The following is a 17,518-nucleotide window of genomic DNA, read 5'->3' on the forward strand; positions in this document are numbered from 1 at the left end:
TCCCAGACCAGGCCCCGCCCCCGGCTGTGGCCCCGCCCCGCGCGCCCGTCCTACCAGGCTAGGCCCCGCCCCCGGATGTGGCCCCGCCCCGCGCGCCCTTCCTACCAGGCCAGGCCCCGCCCCCGGCTGTGGCCCCGCCCCGCGCGCCCTTCCCTGCCCCACCAGGCCAGGCCCCGCCCCCGGCTGTGGCCCCGCCCCGCGCGCCCTTCCCTGCCCTACCAGGCCAGGCCCCGCCCCCGGATGTGGCCCCGCCCCGCGCGCCCTTTCTACCAGGCCAGGCCCCGCCCCCGGCTGTGGCCCCGCCCCGCGCGCCCTGCCTACCAGGCCAGGCCCCGCCCCCGGCTGTGGCCCCGCCCCGCGCGCCCTGCCTACCAGGCCAGGCCCCGCCCCCGGCTGTGGCCCCGCCCCGCGCGCCCTTCCCTGCCCCACCAGGCCAGGCCCCGCCCCGGCTGTGGCCCCGCCCCCGGATGTGGCCCCGCCCCGCACGCCCCTCGGTCCGACGCCCGGTCGGTCCCGCCGGGAAGCTCCAGCCCGGCGCTCGGGCGGCGATGGCCGCGCCGGTCACGCGGCAGGTCAGCGGCGCCGCGGGGCCCCCGAGCCTGGCGCCGAGCGGCCCCGAGCGCGGGCAGCCCCTGGCGGCCGCGGTGGCCGATCTGCCCGTGCTGGACGCGGCGGGGCGGCGGCTGCCCTTCGGCGCGCTGTTCCGGGAGCGCCGGGCCGTGGTGCTCTTCGTGCGGGTGAGCGGGCGGCGGGCGGCGGGCGGCGGGCGGCGGCGCTTCCCGGGGGGGGGGCCGGCCGGCCGAGGGCCCCCGCGCGCTGACCGTCCGCCCTGTTGGGTTTCAGCATTTCCTGTGTTACATCTGCAAGGAATACGTGGAAGATCTGGCAAAGATCCCCAAGAGCTTCCTGCAAGTAAGTCTCCCGAGTGCGCGGCGGCGCTCGGGACGGCCGGAGTGCCACCTGTCACTCGGGGTGCGGGGGGCAGGCCTGGGGGCCGTGGCCCGCCCCGCAGGGGCTTCCCAGCTCACGCCCCTCCCGCACACATCTGGACCCCTCCAGAACAAGGACGGCAGGCTGGATTTCTGCCCTCATTAAGTCCTTGCTACCAGCCCGTAACCCGCTGGTGATAGTCACTGTCACCTGGCCGGGTGCCTGTTTTCACGTGCTGAAAGATGAAGCGCAGAAAGTCAGTACTTGCTGTGGGGGGAGGTCGCGGCCCTCTGCAGCTTAGTGAGACCCTGTTTCAAAACACAAACCAAAGCCGGGCCGGGGGCGTATCCCGAGGCTGCCGCCTCAGGTCCAGCCTCCAGCAGGACACACACAGGCTAATAGCGGTGCTCAAAGACAGCGCCGGGAATGGGCACTTCTTCCCGTAACTGTGTGTCACCCTAAATGGCCGTCCAGTACAGGGACGTTACGATACTTAAGTGCCTATACGTATTTGTCAATGGGCTGCAAGTGCCATCTCCCCGCGTGTTTTGTTCAGATTTGAATAGGTTTGGCACCAGATGAGCTTTTTAGGTGAGAGTTTTGAGCAGTCTTTGTAAAAACACCTGTTTTTAGCAAACCTACTTTGGGATCAGAAAAATAGTCTTATAAGTAAAACTTACATGGGAGGGAGGTTTTCTTTCTTTCTTTCTTTCTTTCTTTCTTTCTTTCTTTCTTTCTTTCTTTCTTTCTGTGGTACTGGAGGTTGAACCCAGAGGTATTCTACCTCCAAGCTACACCCCCAGCCCGATTTTATTTCTTATTTGGAAACAGGGTCTCACTAGGTTGATGAGAGTCTCACTACTTGCTGAGGCTGTCTTCAAACCTCTGACCCTTCTTTTTTTTTCAGTACTGGGGATGGAACCCAGGAGCATTCTACCTCTGAGTGACACCCTCAGCCCTATTTTTTATTCTTTATTTTGAAACAGGGTCGCACTGAGTTGCAGAGGGCCTCACTAAGTAGCTGAGCAATCCTCCTGTCTCAGCCTCTCAAGTGCTGGGATTACAAGCGTGCGCCACCACGCCTGGCTTCTCTGACCCTTCTGTTTCAGCCTCCCAAGTACAGACAGGGATCGGGCGTGCGCCACTATACTGGACTTGTTTTCTTCTGTATACCTTTGGGGGAAGTATAGCAAATTATTTAGAATCCTTTCTTTCTCTTTCTTTCTTTCTTTCTTTCTTTCTTTCTTTCTTTCTTTCTTTCTTTCTTTCTTTGCAGTACTGAGGATTAAACCCAGGGGCACTCTACTAGTGGTCTACATTCCCGCCCTATCTAGTAGTTTTGAGACAGGGTCTTGCTAAATTGCCCATGCTGGCCTGGATCTTGTGGTCCTCCTCCCACAGCCTCCAGAAACATCAGGGTTACAGACACGCACCACCACACCTGGCAAGTAGATCATTTTGAAAGCTTTTTTGACTGTTTTGCTGCATGGCCTTTTTTTTTTTTTTTTTTTTCCTCCTAGTGCTGGGGGTGGAACTAAGAGCATCTCCCAGGTTAGGAGGGCATTCCACCCCCCTTATATTTTGTTTTACATTTTTTTTTTTTTGTAGTACTGGGTATTGAACCAGGGCTGCTTTATTACTGAGCTCCATCCCCAGCCTGCCTTTGTCCATGTTTTTACTTGGATCATTTGCGTTCTTGTGTTGAGTTGAGCTCCTTATGTTTTTAGATTTTAGCCTCTTAACAGATTACAGTTTGCAGACAGTGTCTCCCCATCCCTGGGCTGTCTCTTCACTCTTAATTATTCCCTTTGTTTTACAGAAGCTTTTGTAATTTGATACGATATTGTTTGACTTATTGCTTGTGTGTTGGTAATCATAGCCAAGAAAACCAATGTCATGGAGCTTTTCTCCTATATTTTCTTGTAGTTTTATAGTTTTAGGTATTCTGTTTAATGCTTGGAATTCTTACTTAGCAAAATAATCATCTGAAGCTGGGCATGGTGACACACATCTATAATTCCGGTACTTAGGAGGCTAAGACTGGAGGATCGTGGCTTCAAAGGCAGCCTCAACAACTTAGTGAGACCTTGTTTCAAAAATAAATAAAAGTAAGCCAGGCGTGGTGGCACACGCTTGTAATCCCAGCATTCAGGAAGCTGAGACCGGAGGATCGTGGTTCGCAGACAGCCTCAGCTACTTAGTGAGGCCCTCCACAGCTTAGTGAGACCCTGTTTCAAGATAAAGAATAAAAAATAGGGCAGGGGGTGTAACTCAGAGGTCAAATGCCCCTGGGTTCCATCCCCAGGCCAGCAAAATTAAATAAATAAATAAATAAATAAATAAATAAAATTAAAAGGCTAGGGGTGTAACTCAGAGGTAGAATACCACTGGGTTTAATCCCAGTACCAGAATTCATCATCATCGTCATCATTATCGTCATCATCATTGTTAGGGTTTGAACTGTTGTGGTTTGGGGAACAGATCCCGGGGACCTCTGTTAGGCTCCTGGAAACTATTCCCATAACTGTGGGTCCTTGTTCTAGACCAGGATCAATAAACACTAGTCCAAACTCTTGCTGAAGACTTAAATGAGTTTATTATTAAAAAGACAGAAATGCAGAGGACAGCTACAGCCCTATACAATCTCGGAATTGTATGGGGGGTGGCCTGAACAAGGTCACCGACAATTCCTGGATACAGAGTATTTTATAATCTTTCTTCTGACCCAACTAAATGCCCTAGATCCAGGGCAGAGGTGGGTGTTAGGTTTGTGCACGGGAAGTAAAGGCACTAGAGAGACAAGGAAGCGCGGTACCAGTTTTAATACGGTCCTCTTGGGGATGGGGGATGGACAGTCCTGAAGACCAGCCGGCCCATCCGAGGCTAGAGGGAAAAAGCCTCTATTTTTAAGGTATACATCTTGGGGGTGGGACTACGTGTGGGAGCGCTGCCTGCCTCAGGGTACTGCCCTCCTGCCTGCCTGCCTAGCAGAGTCTCCTCCTTCTCCAGGGTTCCGCCTCCTGTGGGGAAGGGGGGAGGGACCCGACTTGTCAGTGGGGGGACAGATCTTTTGACAGACCTGCTCTGTCTCCCACAGCAAAATGTGTTAAATTGCTTATCCGGAATCTGGGATTCCCCCACATCCTTGCAATTCTCTCTTAGAAATGTAAAAAGACCCTAGGCTCTTGGGCTTCTTCTATTCTCTTGCTAATTACTTTTTGGCGCCTAGAGATCTGCAGCCCTTTCCTTGAAGCTCCTGGCTTGTTTTACTACCAAAGCTATATTTTGAAAATTGAACATCTTTCCCAACACCGGTACATTAGCTCATTTTGAAGCTTCCTCCCAGCACTGGCCAATCGTCATCTGATTAACTGAACTTTTAGGTTAAGTTTCTTTGCTTTGACTCGCACAATTTTACTGTTGGTTCCGTTCTCCTGGACGCCTATAGGTGGCATTAGAATGAAACAAAAGAATTAGGGAAGCTGTATAAAACATAAACTTTTGATAATGGCAACATGTCTCTTTTCTTCTCTTCAAGGAAGCAGATGTTACCCTTATAGTGATTGGACAGTCGTCCCACCATCATATTGAGGTAAATATCTACCGCGTTAGGGAATGCACAGGTGAACTCTGTTTCCGATATAAGTGCTGCGGCACACACCTGTAATCCCAGCTACGAGGGAGGCTGAGGCAGAAAAGGAGGATCGGGCCGGGCGTGGTGGCGCGCGCTTGTAATCCCCGCGCTTGGGAGGCGGAGACAGGAGGATCGCGCAGGTTCAAAGCCAGCCATGCTGGCTTAAAAGACCCTGTTTCCAAATAAAAATATAAAAAATAGGTGTCTGGGAGTGTAGCCCGGAGGTAGCAGGGATTCCAGGAACCCCAGTACCACAAAAAAAAAAAAAAAAAAAGGAGGATCATCAGTTTGAGGCCAGCAGGGCAACATTGCAAGGTTCCATCTCAAAAAGAAAAACAAAAAAAGCAGGCTAAATTTGCTAAAGATAGATTATCTTTACTCTTTTCTCATTTGTTTTTATACAAATTTCAAATATTCTCCCTTCAGCCTTTCTGCAAACTGACTGGGTATTCCCATGAAATCTATGTTGATCCTGAGAGAGAAATTTATAAAAGATTGGGAATGAAGAGAGGTGAAGAAATTGCTTTCTCAGGTAAGAAAATAACATGTCTCAAATAAAATAAACCAGTGATGTATTTCCATATTTGCTCATATATGCATAGGAAATCAAATGATAAATTCATAAGTCAGGTTGCTTTTTATGATTCTAATAAATGGTCCAGATACACCACAGTCCAAAAGATTCGTTTTCTGAGTGTAATGATATGTTAGTCAGCTTTCTGTCGCTGTGGCAAAATACCTGAGACAATCAACTTCCGTGGAGGGAAATCTCAGGGAGCTCACAGTTTTAGAGGTTTCAGTCCATGGTCAGCTGGCTCCATTGCTTTTGAACCTGTGGTGAGGCAGAACAGCTTGGCAGAGTAGATGGTGGGGAGTTCTCTACCTCCGGGCAGCCAGAAAGCAAGGAGAAGAAAAGACCAGGGTCCCAATATTCCCCTCAGGGACACACATCAAACAGCCTCTCTTTTCCCCAGCCTCCACCACCTTCCAATAGTGCCACTGGCAAGCCTGTAGCCCGGGGGCTTTAAGGGATACTTCCAAACCGTAGGAAAGGGCGTGGAAGGCTATTGGCAAAGTACTATTGAAAGGAAAAGAAAGAGCCGGGCGTGGTGGCACATGCTTGTAATTCTAGCACTTAGGAGGCTGAGACAGAAGGATTGTAGGTTCCTGGCCAGCCTCAGCAACATAGTGAGGCCTTCCACAACTTAGTGAGACGCTGTTTAAAAATAAAATAGGACCAGGTGTGGTGACAAGCACTTGTAATCCCAGTACTTGGGAGACTGAGACAGGAAGATTGAAGGTTCGTGGCTAGCCTCAGCTACTTAGTAAGGTCCTCTGTAACTTAATGAGACCCTGTTTTGCGATGGACCAGCTCGGCCGGAGCACTGGGACGCTGGAGACAGGGTTCTTGAAAGGTGGGCAAGGATTCGGCTTAGTTCTGCAGAAAAAGCCGCTGCAGAACTAAGCCGAATCCTTGCCCACCTTTCAAGAAATCCGTCCCAACGGTTCCAGTGCTCCGGCCGAGCTGGTCCGTCGCACTGTTTCAAAATAAAGAATAAAAAATAGGCCTGGGGTGTAGCTTGGGGGTAAAATGCACCTGGGTTCAATCCCAAGTACCACAAAAAATATTTAAAAATAAAAATAAATAAAATAGGGCTGAAGGTGTAGCTTGGAGGTAGAATGGCCCGGGTTCCTTTCCCAGTACCACACCAAAAAAATAAAAACAATAAAACAAAAAAAGAGCTGGGTATGGCGGTGCACGCTTGTAATCCCAGCATTTGGGAGGCTGAGACTGGAGGATCGTGGTTCAAAGAAAGCCTCAGCTACTTAGTGAGGCCCTCCATAATTTAATGAGACCCCGTTTCAAAATAAAGAATAAAAATTAGGGCTGGGGGTGTAGCTTGGAGGTCGAATGCCCCTGGGTTCCATCCCCAGACCCACAAAACAAAAAAAGTAGTTTTTGTTGTTGTTTGGTTTTTTGTAGTACTGAGGATTGAATCCAGGGACATTCTACCTCTAAGTTATACTCCAAGCCCTATTTTACAAGGTCTCCCTAAGTTGCAGTGGGCCTCACAAGGTTGCTGGAGTCGGCCATGAACCTGTGATCCTCCTGTCTCAGCCTCCCAAGTACTAAGGATTACAAGCATGCACCACACCTGGCATATGATTCCGTTTTTGTGAAAACAAAAAGTATTTCCATAAACATAAAGGTCTATAAAGTATAAATGTTTGTGTGTGTGATAGATGAAAAAGATTTCGGCTGGCCGTGGTGGGCATGCTTGTATCCCAGCACTTGGGAGGCAGGGACGGAGGTCATAGTTCGCAGCCAGCCTCAGCTACTTAGTGAGGCCCTCTGCAACTTAGTGAGACCCTATTTCAAAATAAAGAATAAAAAATAGGACAGGGTATATCTCAGAGGTCAAATGCCCCTGGGTTCCATCCCTGGTACTGCAAATAAATAAATAAATAAATAAATAAATAAATAAATATTAAAAGGCTAAAAAATAGGACCGGGAGTATAGCTTGGAGATAGAATGCCCCTGGGTTCTATCCCCAGTACTGCAAAAAAAAAAAAAAAAAAAAAAAAAAAAAGATTTTAAAAGATATAGTAGTGTTTACTCTAAGAATGAAGTGAAAAAATTGGCTTTTGCATTTTATACCAGTGTATTGTGCTTTTCTAATTAGGAAAAACAGTACAGCCAGACACAGTGGCACATGCCTGGAATCCGGTACTTGGAAGGCTGAGAGAGAAGGATCACAGGTTCAAGGACAGCTCAGCAACTTAGTGAGACCCTTAGCAATGTAGCAGGGCTGTATTTGAAAACAAAATAACTGAGCCAGGAGTGGTGGCGCACGCTTGTAATCCCCGCGCTTGGGAGGCTGAGACAGGAGGATCGCACGGGTTCGAAGCCAGCCTCAGCTACTTAGTGAGGCTCTCAGCAACTTAGTGAGACCCTGTTTCCAAATAAAGTATAAAATGGGTCTGGGAGTATAGCCCGGAGGTAGAAAGCCCCTGGATTCCACACCTAGTACCACAAAGAAAAAAGAAAACAAAAAGAATAAAAAGATATAGGGGAACAGCCCAGAAGTGAAACACCCCTGGGTTCAGTCTTCACTGCTGGAGGGGGGGGATAGTAAGTTCACATATTGTCATACCACAGCACCGTGGCTTAGGACTCTTTAATTGAAGAAATCCTACTTTGAACCCAAGAGGCTCATAGTAGCGGCCGAGGCATATCCCCCTCCGTGCCCTGAGCAGCTCTGCGCCCCGCACTCCACTACACATGAGGCGGCCAGGCACGCTGCACTTAGCTCAGGAGGCTGATGCGTCTTCATCTTTATATCGTCCACGCTCCCGCTCTTACAATTCCTTGTGCTTAATGGGGCTTATTCAATTTGAGTCAAGCGGTTTGTGCTTTAAGTATGAAGACCCTGGTTTCTCAAAGGCAGAGTGAGGGAGCTCAGACTCAGATCATTCTCAGCAAATACCATTTCTGAGCTCTGACCTCTGACACCCACTCTGCTGGCGGGCACTCCCTGAAGACAAGGATGAAAGCCACGCAGGGCCTCGGGGGGGAGTTCAGTGCTGCGTAAGGGCTCCTGGAAGAGGAACTCCCCCGAGGAAGGCCTGGATGGGAAGTGGGAGGGGAGGGAGGGGAGGGCCTGGACACTTCCCAAGGAGCTGAGGAGTTAGCCGGCCAAGTGAGGGCAGGGCGGGTGCCCCAGACACACTAGCATGTGCAAGTGTACAAGGGCATGAAAGAATGTGACCTTTTTGGAGAAGTGCACGACCCTGCCCCTGGCTGGAATCTGAGAGAGTGACTGGGGACCGTGTGCGCCAGCAGGCCCTTAGGGCTGAGGCACCTGGCGCCCATCCTGGAAGCCAAGGACCGAGGATTTATCCTGAAGGCAGGGGAGGGGTCCTGAAGGGAGACAGTCACCCGGAGGAAGCAGAAGAGCCAGTCCAGAGCCAGTGATGCTCCGGCAAGGTCAAGTAGTTGGCTAGGAAGGATTGCAGAGGCCTGAGGTGGAGGTGGAGGTGGAGAGGAGGGGGACAGGAGGCAGGGCAGCTGCGATCCTGTTCCTGGGTGGTGTTTGTTTCTTTTTGTTGCCGTCCTGGAGATGGAACCCAGGGGCACTCTACCACTGAGCTACATCCTAGCCCTTTTTATTTTTTATTTCGAAACATGGTCTTGCTAAATTGCGCAGGCTGGCCTTGAACTTGGAATACTTCTGCCTCAGCCTCCCAAGTGGCTGGAATTATGGCCCTGTGCCACCATGCCAAGCTCTATTGTTGGTATTTTTATTTACTTATTTGTTTGTTTATTATGTGGTACTGGGGACTCAGCCCAGGGATATTCTACCTCCAAGATGTACTCCCAGCCTTATTTATTTATTTATTCATTGATTGATTGATTGATTGATTGCAGGTCTGGGGATGGAACCTAGGGGCATTCGACCTCTGAGCTACACTCCCTGCCCTACCTTTTATTCTTTATTTTGAAACAGGGTCTCACCAAGTTGCAGAGGGCCTCACTAAGTAGCTGAGGCTGTCTGTGAACCGCGATCCTCCTGTCTCAGCCTCCCGAATGCTGGGATGACAAGCGTGCACCACCACGCCCGGCTGCCTTATTTTATTTTTATTTGGAAGCAATTTTATCTGGAAGCAGCTAAGTTAATGAGAGTCTCACTAGTCGCTGCTGAGACTGTTCCCAAACCTGCGCTCCTCCTGGCTCAGCCTCCCAAGTACTGAAATTACAAGCGTGCCCTCACGCCCAGCTTGTTAGCATTCTTCGACAAAGCAGCTTAAACTCTATTAGAAGCAGTGACGATTGGAATGAAGATGAGTTTGACCTGACATTTCGGCACGCTGCTTCCACCTGCTGTAACAGCCTCGGCACTGTCAGGTCTGTTTACCCCTGAGCCCTTTAGTTAAACCGTGAGTGTGTCACTTAAGTGACACCTCACTCACTGCTGCAGTACAGATACGGAACTGCGAAGAGAACAGGTGGCTTCCAGACCAAAATGTGCTTCTGATTGTGAGGGCACGCTCAGCTCCTTAACTCTTTGCATGTCAATAGCTATCTGTAATATATGTAGCACAGCTATAGAACTTATATAAATATATTAGATTTGCCTCTAAATAGATGAACTATTATATGCCATATAAATATAAAGTAGATATAAGTAGAAAACACACTAAGCAGGCACAGGGGCACCTGCCTGTCATCTCAGTCCTTGGGAGGCCCAAGTTAGAAGAATCACAAGTTTGGGGCCAGCACATGGTAACTTAGCAAGACCCTGTCTCAAAATAAAAATGAAAAGGGCTGGGGATATGCTCAGTGGTAGAATTCCCTGGCTTAATCCCTAGTATACAAAATAAATAAAAATAAAATATACTATGTATAATAGCTGTATGATTATATATTACAGTTTTTACTTGATAGTGTTAAAATATCCTATTAGATTCTCATAAATACTCTGTGTGTGTGTGTGTGTGTGTGTGTGTGTGTGTGTGTGTACATATGTGTGTGTGTTGCTGGGGCTTAAGCCCAGGGGCGTTCTACCTCTGAGCTCCACCCTAGCCCTATATTTATTTTTTATTTTATTTATTTATTTGTTTGTTTGTTTGTTTGTTTGGTGGTATTGGGGTTCCTGGAAGCCCTTCTACTTCCGGCTACACTCCCAGACCTATTTATTATTATTATTATTATTATTATTATTATTATTTTGGTGGTACTGGGGTTCCTGGAAGCCCTTCTACCTCCAGGCTACACTCCCAGACCTATTTTTACATTTTTACTTGGAAACAGGGTCTCCTAAGCCAGTGCGCACGGCTGGCTTCGAACCTGCGTGATCCTCCTGTCTCTGCCTCCCAAGCACGGGGATTACAAGCGTGCGCCACCACACCCGACTCCAGACATATATATATATATATATATATATATATATTTTTTTTTTTTTTTTTTTTTTAACAGAATCTCTTAAGCCAGCGCGCCTGGCTTCAAACCTGCGTGATCCTCCTGTCTCCGCCTCCCAAGCACAGGGATTACAAGCGTGCGCCACCACGCCCGGCTTTATTTTTTATTTTGTTTGTTTGTTTGTTTGTTTGTTTGTTTGTTTGTTTGTTTGTTTTGCGGGTCTGGGGATGGAACCCAGGGGCATTCGACCTCCAAGCTACAGCCCCTGCCCAACTTTTAATTCTTTATTTTGAAACCGGGTCTCATGAGCTGCAGAGGGCCTCACTAAGTAGCTGATGCTCTCTGCGAACCATGATCCTCCAGTCTCAGCTCCCAAATGCTGGGATTACAAGCGTGCGCCACCACGCCCGGCTCTTATTTTTTATTTTGAAAGAGTATCTTGCCAAGTGGATGGCAGCTTCACTCTGTTGCTAAGGCTGTTGAACCTGTAACCCTCCTGTCTCAGCCTCCCAAGTGCTGGGATTATGGGTATGCACCACCCCACCTGGCTAAAATACTCTTTGAAAGGTTCCTTCTGTGAAGCATAGAGCATAAATAACAAAATCATCCTCTGAATAGCCTTTTGTTTAAGTTAAGGCACTAATAATGTATTTTACACCTAAAATTAGCAGTGCCCATTTCCATAAAGACAAAGCATGAGCTGGGCACAGTGGCGCGCCTGCAATCTCAGCACTCGGGAGGCTGAGACTGGAGCGTCCGCAGTTCTCATGCCAGCCTCAGCTTCAAGGGGCCCTGTTTCCAAAGAAAAAATAGAAAGGAGGTCTGGGGGCAGCCTGGAGGTAGAATGCCCTTGGGTTCAATTCCCAGTATCAAAAAAGAAAAAGAAAAGATGCGTGCAAGTCTGAAGTGCAGGAGCTTCACTCTCAAGGGCTAAACTCACACTGGCAAAACTAGATCGTTCTTGACAGCGAGGACCACTCAGTTCCAGGCTTTGGCTTTTCCTTTGATTTAATTTCTAAAATATTTGAAATATTAACCCATTTTCTATATTCCCAGACATGGAAAAGCTATAAAAGTTTAAATTGAGCAACAGATATACCACTTAGGGTCACTTTGAAATAATTATGTTTTTAGACGATAGGTTCTAAGCCAGGCATGGTGGTGCATGCTTGTAATCCCAGCACTTGGGAGGCTGAGACAAGAGGATCACACAGGTTTGAAGCCAGCCTCAGCTACTTAGGCTCTCAGCAACTTAGTGAGACTCTGTTTCCAAATAAAATATAAAATAGGTCTGGAAGTATAGCCTGGAGATAGAAAAGCCCCTGGGTTCTGTCCCAGTACCACACACAAAAAAAGATAGGTTCTAAAAAAATTGGTGAATTATTTATTAATAATATAGTGTTATTAATTCAATAATTAATAATCATTAAATAATAGGTGAGGAATAGGTGAATGATTAGAGCACATACATGTGTGTATTTTTCATTATATATGAAAATGTAAATAAAGGACAAACAGGCTCTAGATTATGACTTCTAGCCTATTTTAATGCACCCATGTCAATTTCACTGAAATATTCCAAGAATGAAAATCTTGAGACTTTTTTTTTTTTTTTTTTTTTTTTTTTGCAGTACTGGGGATGGAACCCATGGGCCTTCTACTTCTGAGCTACACCCCCAGCCCTATTTTTTATTCTTTATTTTAAAACAGTGTCTCACTGAATTGCAAAGGGCCTCACTAAATAGCTGAGGCTGACTTTGAACCTGCGTGATCCTCCTGTCTCAGCCTCCAAATGCTGGGATTACAAGCGTTCGCCACCATGCCCGGCTACAATGAGACTTAATGGGTTAATTAATCTCTCTGTAGACATGAGATATCTGGATTTTTGAGCACTTAGATATAACACAGTGAATTCAGTCTGAGTTAGTGATGCTGTTTGTTTTATGGTAAGATAAATGTCATTACGTAACCATAGAAATGGGAGAGTTGGATAGAAGGAAAGGAGTCAGGAAGCCAGGCAGGCGAGGGCTGCGTGGTATGTGACACACATCCATGCGTGTTTTTCTCCACCAGAGCTGCTGGCTTATCCTCCCTCGCCAAGGCACATCCTAGAACCCAAAACTATACCCTTTCCCACCTTTCTGTGTTGGAGCTGGCCATGCAGACATTCTCTGGCCTCCCTTACTAGGCGGTAGACCACAGACCCTCATTTCAGAAGGATCCTGCCCCACACCCCGCGGGGAAGGGCTGCACAGAGGTGGGAAGAGTGTGGACAGGCAGCCTGGCGGTGTTTCCCCCTCATCTGTCAGCGTTAGATCTGACCCCTTTTATCCAGTCACACTTCTCCACGGCCGTGCACACGTCAGTTGAGTTTATGCAAGGCAGTCTCCATAAAAAACTCAAATGGCGCCGGGCGCGGTGGCACACGCTTCCCAGCATTCGGGAGGCTGGGATAGAAGGATCGCGCAGGTTCGAAGTCAGCCTCAGCTACTTAGTGAGGCCCTTGGCAACTCAGTGAGACCCTGTTTCAAAATAAAAAATAAGGCTGGGCGTGGTGGCGCACGCTTGTAATCCCCGCACTTGGGAGGCGGAGACAGGAGGATCGCGCAGGTTCGAAGCCAGCCGCGCTGGCTTAAGAGACCCTGTTTCCAAATAAAAATATAAAATAGGTCTGGTAGTGTAGCCCGGAGGTAGAAGGGTTCCCAGGAACCCCAGTACCACCGAAGGAAGGAAGGAAAGAAGGAAGGAAGGAAGGAAGGAAGGAAGGAAGGAAGGAAGGAAGGGAGGGAGGGGAATAAAAAATAGAAGCCGGGCGTGGTGGCGCACGCTTGTAATCCCCGCGCTTGGGAGGCTGAGACAGGAGGATCGCACGGGTTTGAAACCACCCTCAGCTACTTAGTGGGGCTCTCAGCTTACTGAGACCCTGTTTCCAAATAAAGTATAAAATAGGTCTGGAAGTATATCCCGGAGGTAGAAAGCCTCTGGGTTCTACCCCCAAGTACCACCAAAAACATAAAAAAATAAAAAATAGGGCTGAGGGTGTAGCTTGGAGGTAGAATGCCCCTGGATCCCTTACCCAGTACTGCCAAAAAAAAAAAAAAAAAAAAAAAGCCAGGCCCTGGAGGCTTCCAGGTAGCAGAACACGTGGCGGCCACTCCAGGGGGGCAGACCCGGAAGGCGCGGAGGCTCTGCACCCTTCCCTGTGCATCTCCTCACCTTTGTCCTCTGTAGCATCCTTTGTCATTAAACAGTAAGTGTCAGGACGTGCTTCCCCGCGCTGGAGCCGCTTGGGCGTGGTAACCAACCCCGAGGGGGGCTCGAGGGGCCCTGGTGTCCAGCCAGTGAGTCACAAGCACGGGTAACACCTGGGCTCCAGGCCTGAGGGATCTGCCGCCACCTCCGGGAGAGCGTCCGCTTTGAGTTGAACTCGACGCCACCTAGCTGGTGTCACTGCAGTACTGACTGCTTGCCTTGCGTGTGGACAGAAGCCTCCGCACTGCTGTCGGAAGCAGTCAGTGTTGGGAAAGCAAAACAGGAGACGCTGAGTTTGAGTTTGTCTTTCCTATTCATCAAGGTAAAAGAGCTGAAGGGCAGACGTAAGAGGAAACGTGGTCACAAGAGTAGCAAGGAGACTGGGTCTCTGCTCAGAGGGAGTGGGGATGAAGGTCAGCGGTGGGGACGGGAGAGCTGGGCTGGGCAAGCCTGTGATTCCAGTACTGGGGAGGCTTACACAGGAGGATTACAGGTTTGAGGCCGGCCTCAGCAACTTAGACCTTCAGCAACTTAACAAGTCCTTGTTTCAGAGTATAAACTCAAAAGGGCCGGGGTGTAGCTCGGGGTACAATGCCTCTCTGCTCAGTCCTCAGTACCCCCAAAAGTAGGGAAGTGACAGGCAGGGAAATGGAGAGGCGGCTGATTTCCCTGGCGGAGGTGGTGCTTTCTAAGTTTCAAGAAGGGCTCATCTACTCGGGTGCCATTCTTCCCAGTATCAGCATCTACCCGGGCCCTGCATCTTCTGACGTTGCATTTGCAATCCAAGCCGTCCAGGAATGCAGCCAGAAGAGGGAGAACGGAGAGCCCGGCGTGGTGGCGCGCACCTGTAATCCCAGCATTCCGGAGGCTGAGACGGGAGGATCACAGTTCGAGGACTCCCTCAGCTACTTAGTGAGGCCCTCTGCAGCTCAGTGAGACCCTGTTTCAAAATAAAGAATTAAAAAGCTGGGGATCATGGTGTAGCTCGGAGATAGAATGCCCCTGGGTTCCATCCCCAGCAACACAGGGGGGGAAAAAAAAAAAGAGGAAGAATGGCTCGGGGGCCTTGGGGATCGTGGCCTGATCACAGTCCTCTCACTCACGTGCGGCACACCACTGCCAGGAGCCTAGAAAATACTTCACTGGGCCAGGAGGACCAGACGGGCCTTGGCCAGCATGCAACAGTCCAGGCCAGGTGAATCTTGGAAAAGAGAGCAGCGCCTGCCGGGAGATGACAGTGAAGAAGCCTGGAAGCGCTGCTCCTCTGAGAAGGCCTGGCTGACAGTTTTCTTCTTCTTTTCCTTTTTTATTTTTTATTTTAATTTTATTTATTTATTTCTGTGCTGAGGATGGAACCCAGGGTCTTAGGCACGCCAGGCCAGTGCTCCACCACAGAGCCCACCGCAGCCCAGTAGCTGACTCTTCATCATATTTTATTTTGCTTTTGATTTGGGTTCTGAGGACTGAAGCAGGGACGTTCTATCTCTGAGCTACCTCTCCAGCCCGGTTTTATTTTTCATTCTGAAACAAGGTCTTGCCAAGTTGCTAAGGCTGTCCTGGAACCTGCGGTCCTCCTGTCTCAGCCTCCCAGGACAGGGATCGGAAGCGTGAGCCACACGCCGGCGCAGCTGGCATTTGTAGGCCTGTCCTCACTTCCTCCTTCCAAGCAGTAGCTCCCAACTCCCCCTGCCGGGGGCATCTGGCACTCTCTGGAGCCATTCTTCTTGGTCCCAACGTGGTGAACTCCTGGCATGGGTGGCGACGCCCTGAACCGAGCAGAACAGGAGACTGTGTGGGCTGAAATGTCAGGAGTGGAAGGACGGAAGCCTCTGTGAAGGAAGGAGAGTTGAGGAGGAGACGGGGACGCACGATGAGACCCAGGAGCGCACCTGGGCGGAGCACTGACTTGGTCCTCGCAGTGCTCAAGATAACGAAGGCCTTCTCAATATTGCAGGGCAGAGCCCCCACGTCAAGTCCAGCCTCCTCTCGGGCAGCCTTCAGAGCCTCTGGCGGGCAGTGACTGGGCCTCTCTTTGACTTCCAGGGAGACCCAGCCCAGCAAGGTGGGACCCTCATCTTAGGTCCAGGTAAGCAGCGCAGCCCACGCCAGCCTGCTCCGCGCACAGCTTTGACAAGCCCACAGACGCCCGCTCTCTGCAAAACAGACACCACTTGAAAGCGGGCATCTTGGCCGGCAGTCAGGATGCCGGCCTCTCCCAGGAGGCGGCTCTGTTGTTACAAGCTTATCTTTAGTGCTGTTTGATCTGTGCCCCTCCTTCCACGCCCGAGTCACATCTGCAGTGATGGGGAAAGGGAAGGCACCATGATTATGCGGATTGTATATGACCGTTACGCTCTTTTTTGGGGGAGGAGGGTACTGGGAATCGAACCCTAGCCCTGATTTTATTTTTTATTTTGAAGCAGTCTTAGTGAGTTGCTGAAGGTCTTGCTAAATTGCTGAGGCTGGCCTCGAACCCACAATCCTCCTGTCTCAGCCACCCGAGTACTGGGATTACAGGCATACACCACCATACCCAGCCCTGTTGTATTTTTATTTGGAAACACGGTCTCACTAAGTTGCGGAGGCTGGCCACAAACCTGATGATCTGATGATCCTCCTGTGTCAGCCTTCCAGGTACTGATTTTAAGTGAGCAGCACCACACCGGGCTTTTTTTTTTTTTTTTTTTTTTAACCTCTTTTGGGTTATAACACAGCAGGTGTGGTGGCCCATGCTTGTAATTCCAGTACTTGGGAGGCTAAGACAGGAGGATCACAGGTTCACAACCAGCCTTAGGCCCTCCGCAACTTAGTGAGACACTGTCTCAAAAACAAAAAGTAAAAAATGTTGCATAGGAGGTAGAATGCCCCTGGGTTCAATTCCTAGTACTGGGGGGGGAAAAAAACAGCATTTGGGAGCACATTTTTTTAAGTGATCCATTATTACATATATTAAAGAAACAGATGTGATTTTCCAGCTGATATCTGTGTTAGTACTTGCTCTGCCTGTTTGAAAGGACATTTTATTTAATTATATTTAATAAAGCCTAATAGAAGATTATAACTTAAGAATATTTCCCCTTGGATCTCGTAAAACATGAAGTATCACTCTTAGATAACCATAATCCTTGCCATGCTTTATTGCTGTAATTAAAAATTATTATGGCTTTATGTAGGGAATATAATGTACTCCAGCTAATTAATTTTTCCCTTTGGACCAATTAAAAGTTGAAAAGCTTTCTTGATTTTAGTAAGCAGTAAATCTAATGAACAATATTTAATATGCAAACCTCAGCCTCTTATTCTTACTGTCTTCTAGGTAACAACATCCATTTTATACACTGCGATAGGAATAGGTTGGATCACAAACCCATAAACTCGGTTTTGCAGCTTGTGGGAGTTGAGCGTGTGAACTTCACCAGCAGGCCTTCAGTTATGCACGTGTGACTTGCGACAGAACCTGTCGCTTCAGATGAGCCCCTGGGACTGCGACCTTACATGCCAAGATGCCGTATTTTTGTGCAGTGTCTAACTTGCTGGCTTCTCCCAGTCTGTGCGGGGTTATGAACACAGACAGACGCCACATGCCAGTTGGATTGCGTGCTGAGAGGCACCGGTTGTCAAAAATGTGATGCATATTCTAAATATTACGGCCTTCACAGCTTTATGCAAAACAAACATATATATATATATATATATATATATATACATGCACACACACACAAAATAAAACTTTAAAATTATAAATACCATTGCTAAGGAATTTTTTACATTATGATATAGC

General features: G+C 48.9%; 1 protein-coding gene across 1 annotated transcript; it reads left to right on the plus strand.

Moving 5' to 3' along the window:
- Nucleotides 1-539: 539 nt before the first annotated feature.
- PRXL2C (peroxiredoxin like 2C) lies at nucleotides 540-17,181 on the plus strand (the record flags this gene model as incomplete). Its single annotated transcript, XM_080709592.1, has 6 exons — nucleotides 540-737; nucleotides 844-912; nucleotides 4,469-4,522; nucleotides 4,991-5,096; nucleotides 15,692-15,823; nucleotides 17,054-17,181. Exons 1-6 carry the CDS (start codon nucleotides 549-551, stop codon nucleotides 17,179-17,181), a joined length of 678 nt encoding a protein of 225 aa, XP_080565718.1. The 5' UTR covers nucleotides 540-548.
- Nucleotides 17,182-17,518: the final 337 nt, after the last annotated feature.

The sequence above is a fragment of the Muscardinus avellanarius genome (genome assembly GCF_963383645.1).
Source record: "Muscardinus avellanarius genome assembly, chromosome: 13".
Lineage (NCBI taxonomy): Eukaryota > Metazoa > Chordata > Mammalia > Rodentia > Gliridae > Muscardinus > Muscardinus avellanarius.